This window comes from Galeopterus variegatus, unplaced genomic scaffold (assembly GCF_000696425.1).
Source record: "Galeopterus variegatus unplaced genomic scaffold, G_variegatus-3.0.2 Scaffold2829, whole genome shotgun sequence".
NCBI lineage: Eukaryota > Metazoa > Chordata > Mammalia > Dermoptera > Cynocephalidae > Galeopterus > Galeopterus variegatus.
In genome coordinates this window covers 144343-153805 of record NW_007728940.1, presented here as the reverse complement: position 1 = coordinate 153805, position 9463 = coordinate 144343, and the positions used below count along the sequence as shown (strand labels likewise).

Below are 9463 nucleotides of genomic sequence, written 5' to 3'. Positions count from 1 at the left end.
TTTCACTGAGCAGTTTATCTCCTCAGGGATCTAGAAGCCACTGGGAAAGCAGGCCTGGTCTCTGACTGTGATCCTCTGTGCCCAGGGTGGGCGCCCGTCCTACCAGCCTTCCCAGCTGGCATCTCTGCTGCTACTTCTGATTCCTGGCCCTGTGGGTGGCTCCTCTGGGTGCCCCAGCCCAGGGCGGGAGGCTGGGGCTTCCTGGAGCAGGGTGTGGAGCCTGGAATGGAACAGAGGAGCCATTGAGCTGCCACCTGGGCGCCCACGGGTACCGCAGGCTGGGGCTGGGAAGGCCCACGCCAGCCTGGGAGGGGTCGTGGCTCTGGGCACAGGCCCAGGACTCCAGTGGGAAGGGTGCTCATGCAGTCTGACCAGACTTGGTGAGGGAGGGGCTGGAGGGGCTCTGTGGTGGCAGGGAGCGGGAGGAGGGTGTTGGGGGCTTGGACCAGGCGCTTCTGCTCATTAAGCAGCTTCTAGGGACACAGCTTCGCTTGGAAAGACTCAGTGCCCTCAGACCCTACCCCACTCCACCCAGATTTGTGCTTCCTCAGTCTTCTGAATGAACAGGGAAGAGTGCTTCCTTTGTCCATTCTTCCTGTTTTATTGAATGGATTTAACCCAGATTTACTAAGAGCTTTCAGGCACTGGGAATTTACCAGTAAACATGATTCCTGCCCTCAGGAAGCTCACAGTCTGCAGAAAGACATACAATAAAACAAATATTTACCATAGAATATGATAATAGCCCAGCACAGAGGCACTTAACAGGCCTGTGGGGAGTATGGAAAGGCTTCTGAAGAAAGAAAATAATCCATGAGGGCTAGCCAGTTCGGGCGGAAGGGGAAAGTGATGTAGGCAGAGGGAAAGCATTTGAGGTAAGCAAGAGCATAGAGCTTCCAGGTAACAAAGTGATGAATTCAAGGTGGGTAGAGAGAAACCAGAGAGGAAAGTGGAACCTTTTCAATCTCTGTAACTTCAGGCTTTTCTTAAAGCCCTGGAGAGCCATTGTAGGTTTAAGAATAGTGTGCCAGTAGATTCAGACACTGTTGAGTAGCTGCCACGTGTAAGTGTGAGGCTGGATGCTGACCGTCAGAAGCAGACACAGTGAGCTGGCTCCAGAGCCCCCATGGCCAAGGGGTGGGGCTGTGGGTGCCGGTGGCCTGGGAGGAAGCAGAGTGGGGCGGGGGGGTGAGTGGATTTCTTTTCTCTGTGTCCTGGAGGAAGGACAACTAGCGTTAAAAACTCTGAGGAGAGAGAGGTGGTAATCTAGTAGAAACATTTCTTCTAAAGACTGCTGTATGCCAGGAGCTCATTGGAGGTAGAGACACAAAAATGACAAAGAGCTCCAGGCTAACGGATGATCTGGTGGTGGTGAAGGGATGATCTGAGATGATGGTTAGCCCACAAGCAGGCAGAGATGCAAGGGGCATGAAGGAGTCGAGGGCTTGACTGGAACAAGTGGGAGCTGAAGACCTGAAGGTGATGTGGTAGGAACATTGGGTTGAGCCTCAGAGACCCCTAGAGGGGCTAGCAGGGGTCAAAGGAACATGCTGAAGGGGTCTCTGAGATGAGGAGATTCTTTTCTCCATCTCTGCCTTGCTAAGGGTTCCCATTCCCAGATCCTCTAAACCAAGGCAGGGCAGTCACCCCCATGGCCTCCCAGCCCAGCTGGGTCCCACAGCCCTGATCTAGTTCAGAACCAAAGCCTAGACCGAGATCCAGAGAAAGGCAAGAGTGACCTCTCCCCATGCCATGGGGCCCAGAGCCACCTCCTGTCAGCCCAGCTGTGCAGTGCTGGCAGCTCTGGGTGGGCTGGGCTCTGTCTCTGCCTCAGTCAGCACCCCCAGGAGAAGCCCTTGCCCAGCTTGGAGAAAGGCTATCCAGAGAAAGGCAAGAGTGACCTCTCCCCATGCCATGGGGCCCAGAGCCACCTCCTGTCATCGCCTGTCAGCCCAGCTGTGCAGTGCTGGCAGCTCTGGGTGGGCTGGGCTCTGTCTCTGCCTCAGCCAGCACCCCCAGGAGAAGCCCTTGCCCAGCTTGGAGAAAGGCTCTATTGTCCTCAGCTGTGCCCCACCCTGAGCACCTTGAGCACCTCTGCAGGGTGTATAGCTTGTGGTTTGCTCTGCTTTGACTGAAAGCAGGGATAGAGGGGTGTCCATGAGCCACTTGAGTGAGAGAAAGGGGCAGTGTGGGAAGTGGAGGGCTGAGGCAAGGGCTTTCCTGTCCTTGTCCTCCAGGAGCCAAGGGGATTTCAGCAGAACCTCAAGATTGCCCCAAGACCTTCTCTGTCCTAGGACAGCCAAGATGCCCACTTGGTGGCAGGTTGGCAGCCTTTTGCACAAAGGGCATGGGTTTGAATCCTGGTTCCTCTACTTATACAGGATGGTCTTTGGTATGCTGTTCCCTAACTGTCCTGAGCCTCCAATTCCTTAAAATGGGGATAATAATACCCACATGGAAGGGAGGTTGTGAGGATCAGTCAGCAGAACTGCGACCAAGTTAATGCTCAGCCTTTCCTTCCTTGATGGTCAGCAACTTTTGTTTATTCAGCATCTGGAAGTGCCCTGGTAGGCGTGGACAGTGCTAATCTCTGGGTTGCCTCACTGTTCCCTGCTCGCTCTTTGAACTCTTCTAATACCTTTGTAACCAGTTCTGTGAATGAAGAGCCTGGTGTAGGCTCTTGTCCTTCTTGGTTCTGACTGAGGAAGGCACTAAGGCCCAGTAGCCTCATCCTGGCCATTTAGCCTAGGAGATGGCCGTGAGGAACAAAATTAGCAGAAAAGAAAGATATAGCAGTTGGTTCACAGCCTAGTGGGCGTACCCTGCAAAGAAAGAGCCAGAGTGTGTTCCTGTCCAAGCTCAGAGCCCACCCTTGGGTTGGACAGAGCATGTAGGGAGAAGCAGAGCTGCCTCTCAGCTGTCCAAAGCCTGCTGTCTTTACTCTCCTCCCACAGTTGGCAATCCTAGAAGACTATGCGGACCCATTTGATGTTCGGGAGACTGATGAAGGCTCAGCAGAAGCTTCAAGAGCCCCAGAGAAGGTCCCTGAAAATGACGGCTACATGGAGCCCTATGAGGCCCAAAAGATGATGGCTGGTGAGTGATGGGGTTGCAAGGGAGGTGCTCCCTGAGGCCTGGGCTCTGGGACCCACAGTCTGAGAACTGATTCCTTGGACCCTAGAAAATATGGAGAAAGCCTTTGCCAAGTCGTTTAGGAGGATGGCCACTGCTTTCAAGATAGTCATTTTGGAGAAGGAGCTGTGACTTGTGAGACCTGAGGCGGTAGAGGAGGCCCTGCCACCAAAGGTCAAATAGAAGCATTGCAGATAGTCAGGAAGGGAAGATAGTGGTATGGGCTGGGAGTCAATGACCCCAAAAAGAGAATTACTAGCTTTGGGGAAGATGATAAGTTTGAAACCATGGGATGTCAGGTGAAACATCTTTATGGCAATTGGAAAAGCACAATTAGAAATATAGATGCAGTGGGTGCCATGAGGCTGGGCAAGTAGTTCAAGAGGTTAGGGTAGGGGGTATGAATAAGACCTGGCCTGGAGGAAAGAGACCAAGAGAGGATCCAGGGAACGAGACAAAATGAGGGTGACCAGAGAGGCGGACAGGGGTGGGTCAGTCTAAGCCAAGGCCCCAAGGCAGGATGAAAGGAAGATTCATTCAGGGGCAAATAATGTAAGTTCTGGGCATACATGGGAGCTAAGGTGAGAGAGACCAAGAGGGGCAGTGAAGTGCTTCAAAGGTTGTTTGGACTTGCTCCAAAACAGAAGGTGTTTGGACTTGCTCCAAAAGGGGGAGTGGAGCCATTATGAATTCTTGAGCAAGAAAGGAACAGAATAAATGTAGCACTTTAAGAGGATTACTGAGGCTTTGGTATGCAGAATAGACTGGAAGAACTGAGCATCAGAAAGTTGAGTTATCAGGCTATTGTGGAAATTGTTGGAGTTTTAAGGGGCCAGTAATACCCCTTTCTTCCTCTCCTGAGCTTGGAACTAATTGAGAAATAAGATAAGGAAACAGGTGGAGATTAAAATGTCGGCTTTATTACTGATAAAGTTGATGGGAGAACATTACTTAGCTATATAACCACAATGGGCTTTTTTTCTCTTTTTAGGCTGGCCGGTACAGGGATCGAACCCTGGACCTTGGTGTTATGAGCACTGGTCTAACTGGCCAGCCTCAATGGGCTTCTTAATACTTTGCCACAGAACTCAACTTGCCCACTCTGGCTTGGGCAACTCAGGACAACTGTAGGCCTCTGCACAGGGCAGGCCACTCACTGCATGGAAGAGAAAGAACCAGAATGTTCTCTCTCTCTGCAAGAAGGCAGACCTGAGAAAGAGCAAGCATTCACTGGCCAATCAGATAAGCTGCTCTTCCTCCTCAGGAGAGGTGGGTGAGGGGCCAGAGAGTGGTCAGGAGAGTTATCCCAGGAGTGTTACCCCGTGGAGCTCCTGGAGACATGAGCTTGTGGAATAGAGGCCCACCCTAGCAATCATTTAGGTATGTGGATACAAGGATGAAAATCATCAGGTGTTGGCAATGAACAGATGGGATACAGAGAACAATGGAGGGCCAGGTTCAAGGAGAACAGCAAAATTGACTGAAATGGATAAAGTGAGAGGGTGGCTACCCTATTTAGAGGTCAGAGGGGTGTGGACACCCGGGAGATCCATGAATGCCCTGGAATTGTATGTGAACATTTGACTGCACATTTTTCTGGGTAGTAGCTCCATAGCTTTTAGCAGATTTTCATTGTGGTTAATGATCCCAAAAAGAGAATTACTCTCTACCTTTGGAGAAGGTGGTGAGTCTGAAATGATGTGATGTCAGAGTGAAACCTCTTAATGGCAATGAAAACACGTGAGATATAGATGCAGTAGATGCCATGAGACTTGGCAAGTACTTCAAGGGATGTAGGGGGTATGAATAAGACCTGGCCTGGGGAACAGAGGCCAAGAGAGGATCCAGGGAACGAGACCAAATGGGGGTGACCAGAGAGAGGACAGTCCATGAAAATGACTTGTCAAAGGGGAAAGTTTGAAGGAGGGAGTCAGAGTTTTTGAGCAACAAAGAAAGATTTTCTGATTGTGAAATGACACCACTTGGGACACAAGGAAGTAAATGGAGCTGGGCAACGAGGAGGAGATGGACTAAAGGAGAACCGTGCCTCCGTTACCTAAACATGTGGACTTCAGCTACCCAGCCCTCGCTGGCCATCATGGCATCCTTCTTCTGTCTTTCACTCTGGCACCTGTCTGCCCCTGCCTTCCTTGGGTCCCATGCTTTTGGAGCCGCAGAAGTGTTTTAAGGGTGAGGGATGCAGGATGTCTGGCTGCTGGGCTCCCCCCAGAGCCAGGGCATCTCCTCTGAAGGAGGCATGGTTCATTGCTGAGAAGTGCTGCCAGAGGAGGGGAGCCAGCGGCCAGGGCTGGGCTCACACCTCTTCCCTCCTGCCTTGCCCTGGCAGAGATCCGGGGCTCCAAGGAGACAGCAGCCCAGCCCTTGCCTCTGTATGACACACCCTATGAGCCAGAAGAGGAGGGGGCCACACCAGAGGGCGAGGGGACCCCCTGGCCCCGGGAGTCCCGCCTGCCTGAGGATGACGAGAGGCCCCCCGAGGAGTATGACCAGCCCTGGGAGTGGAAGAAGGAGCGGATTTCCAAAGCCTTTGCAGGTGAGTCTTGGAGGAGAGGGCAGGTTGCTGGAGCCTTGCAGCTTTGCAGGCTCAGGGAGATGGAAGGAATGGACCCCAGGAACCCAGGAAGGCCCAGGAGCAGGGCCACAGGGGTGCCATTGAGTTCCATACCACAGAGAGTGGGGAGTTGGGCAGTGTGCAGGGTCAGGAAGTGGACACGGGATACGGATGAAGGCGTTTCCCTGCATCACCACCTCTTGGAGGCCAAGACGCTTGGGCCACTTCCATCTTTTGGGGGACTGGGTTTATTTAAAAATAAAGAACTTCCAAAACAAAATTATAAAACTTGTGGCATATGTTAAATACTTATATTCAACAAAAGAAGGCATTCTAATGCTTCAAACAATGAAAACAGCTGTGTGTGTAACCCGAATTCTAGTGCTGTGTCTCCCAGTGATTGGCCCTGCCAGACCAGGGTGTCAGGCCTGAGGGGGATTTCTGAGAAGCTGAGAGAAATCCCCTGAATGCTGAGTAAAAATCAGTTTTCTCCAGTCTCAGCCACACCACTGTCTATCCCAGGCCCACGTCCACCGTGGAAAATTGCACCTTGGGGGCCGGCCCGTGGCTCACTTGGGAGAGTGTGGTGCTGATAACACCAAGGCCACAGGTTCAGATCCTATATACGGATGGCCGGTTTTTGGCCGGTTTGCTCACTGGCTGAGCGTGGTGCTGACAACACCAAGCCAAGGGTTAAGATCCCCTTACCGGTCATCTTTTAAAAAAAAAAAAAAAAAGAAAAGAAAAGAAAATTGCACCTTGGGGGCCGGCCCGTGGCTCACTTGGGAGAGTGTGGTGCTGATAACACCAAGGCCACAGGTTCAGATCCTATATACGGATGGCCGGTTTTTGGCCGGTTTGCTCACTGGCTGAGCGTGGTGCTGACAACACCAAGCCAAGGGTTAAGATCCCCTTACCGGTCATCTTTTAAAAAAAAAAAAGAAAAGAAAAGAAAATTGCACCTTGGTGGTCTGAGGTGGGTAGAGCAAAAGCCTGGAGCAGGGAGAGACCTTTCACACCTGGATCCTTGATTCAATGAGAACATGAAGGGCTCAGATGCCATTAGACTTCATTCAAGCTCCCATGTCCCCCACCCCTTCTCAGGCAAGGGGCTCATCCTGGAGCTGGACCCAGCCCTCCACTCTGCCCTCCCCACCCTGGCAGCCAGACTAAGAAACACAGATTTCTAATTTGCTTCCTGTAAAGCACATACCACTGAGATGGGCCGTTTATCTCCAGAAGTCTCCTTGGAGAATCAATACTGTTTGGATTGCTTAATGGGAAAATCTATGCTCGTCATTAGGAAACCTTGTTAGCAGTCCTACAGCCACCAGTGGCATCACTCTTCTAATTGTTGAGGCCCAGAATGGGGGTTGGGGGTTTAATTTCAATAAAACATCTGCCCCAAGTCTGAGTATTCCTGACAATCTGAGGCTGGGCTGTCCCCTTCTCACTGCTCTCGAGTTTCTAGGCTGCAGGGAAAAGGTAAAAGGGAGACAAGGCTGGAGGTGCCAGGAGGCTGTGGGAACCTGGGTGTGGTGCTGGGAGGTGCAGGCAGCTCCTTGTCCTGCTTTTCCTCCTTTCCTGGTCCCTATAGGCCCTGGAGGCTTGTGGGAGGTCAAGTGAAGGTGCCCACAGGGCTGGCAGAGCAAGGCCCTGTGACCTGCAGCTTGCCACCCAAGCCTCCCGCCCTCTGACCAGGCCAGCCTGATGCAGTCAGTGTGTTGGTTCTGCCCGGCCTCTGAGAGTCCTACTCCATCCCCGAAGCTGCCCCTGCCTCTCCCTCTGCCCCTCCTCCTTTCTAGGCTGTCCTGTGTCCTGGCTCTGGGTTTTGGTGTCTCAACTTCTGCCTCTCTCTGTCTCTGTCACTGTCTGTCTCTCTTCTCCCTTCTGCTACTGGCTCCAGTTGACATTAAGGTCATCAAAGACCTACCTTGGCCTCCGCCTGTGGGACAGCTGGACAGCAGCCCCTCCCTGCCTGATGGGGACAGGGAAATCTCCGGTCCAGCTTCGCCCCTCCCTGAGCCCAGCCTGGAGGACAGCAGCGGTGGGTCCTTTGGGGGCTTCTGGCCAGGATGACATGTTCCCTCACCCCTCAGGCCCTGTGGGCTTGGGCTGGAGGAGCTGAGAGGCAGGGCAGGGTTTGGAGAACCCAGGAAGAATCCCTCTCCTCCTGGAGGAGGAGGGAGGAGACAGAATGCATTCCTCCCACCCCCAAAGCTGTGGGGAAGGTGTTTCCTAAAAACCCTTCCTAATATGTTCTCCACCATGCCACAAAAGTCCTCTGTTTTTAATTCACTTATTTGGGTAGAGCTTTGCCTGAAAGATCCTTCAGCAAAGCAAATATTCCTGAGGTGGGGGCGGTGCTAGCATAGGAAGTGTCTAACACAGTAAGGGAAAGGATCTGATTCTTGCATCTGGAGACTGAAAGACAATAAAGGCTAGAAAGTGCTATAGGGAGAGAAAAAGGGGAAAGAGAAGGCACTAAATTCTTCCTCTACGCTCAGTTTTGCCAAAATGGGCACCCAAGGGTGTGTGCACGCATTTGCACATGTGTGCACAGGTGTGAGCATCTGTGTACATTTGTGCCTGGCTGTTGTGGGTACTTTGTAAATACAGAATAAAGATGTCTGTCACCTGTGCATGTGTGCCTGTGGCATGTGACCCTTGTGCAGGCTCAACTGTGAGGCTGCCCTGGCCTGGGAGGGCAGAGCCGCCTGGCTAGGCTTCTGTGGGTGGGCGAGGGGAGTCGGTGGGCAGCGACCTTGGGGGCGGGGGAGGGGACGACCGGCTGGCGGCTTTGGGCAGGATTAGCCTGTCAGGATGGCACCAAGGGGAATCGGGTAATTGTTCTCAGATCAATAAGTCATTTCTACAGAATGGCTTGGCAGGGTGATTTGGAGAACAGTAATGAACTCTGAGGAGGAGAAAGAAACAATATTATCAGCGCCGAAGCCACCCTGAGGGGGATGGAATAGGGGAAGGCAGTCAGCTGCTCCAGAGGGAGAAGCTTAAGTGGTTTCTCATGTTGCTTCTCTCCCCTCTCCTCCCACAGCGTGGGGACTGGGAGAGGCCCTGTGTGGCACGGGAGGCTGAGTCCCACCCCACCCCTGTCCTATCCCCACCCCCACTGGGGATGGACCCAGGATTACATGAGCATGCAGCGCCCTCCCAGGCATTCCTTTGACCCCTCATGGGGCTGGAAGAAATGGGGGTGGGGCACTGGCTATTCAATAGGGCTCTACCTCTGGGGTCCTCAGAGTCTGTGACTGGTATGTTCCCTGCAGCCCAGTTTGAAGGATCGGAGAAGAGCTGCCTGTCACCTGGCCAGGAGGAGAAGGGGCGGCTTCCTCCCCGACTCTCTGCAGGGAACCCCAAGTCAGCCAAGCCCCTAAGTGTGGAGCCCAGCAGTCCCCTGGGGGAGTGGACAGATCCAGCTCTGCCTCTGGAAAACCAGGTGTGAGTGTCTCTGTCCAGCTGGGGCCTCCCTCCCCTCTCCTTCCCTCCTGGCACTGGCTTCCCTGCAGAGGATACCCAGAATGGGTGGGCCTGGACAGCAAGGGACCCAGCAGAGATGCCCCCTTCCTCTCTTTCATCCTCAGCTGGTATCACGGGGCCATCAGCCGAACAGACGCCGAGAACCTGCTCCGGCTGTGCAAAGAGGCCAGCTACCTGGTGCGCAACAGCGAGACCAGCAAAAATGAGTTCTCTCTCTCCCTCAAGTGAGTGGGGACAGCTGCGGGGGGGGGGGGGGGACAA

At 53.2% G+C, this 9463-nt stretch overlaps 1 protein-coding gene across 1 annotated transcript in view; it reads left to right on the top strand.

Moving 5' to 3' along the window:
* Positions 1-2930: 2930 nt before the first annotated feature.
* SHF (Src homology 2 domain containing F) overlaps positions 2931-9463 on the top strand; it is an 11041-nt gene continuing 4508 nt past the window's right edge. The window contains exons 1-4 of the mRNA XM_008583098.1: positions 2931-3096; positions 5480-5686; positions 8992-9163; positions 9307-9426. Of these exons, the coding sequence (XP_008581320.1) occupies positions 3063-3096; positions 5480-5686; positions 8992-9163; positions 9307-9426 (533 nt within the window). The 5' untranslated portion in view covers positions 2931-3062. The remainder of the gene's footprint in view (positions 3097-5479; positions 5687-8991; positions 9164-9306; positions 9427-9463) is intronic.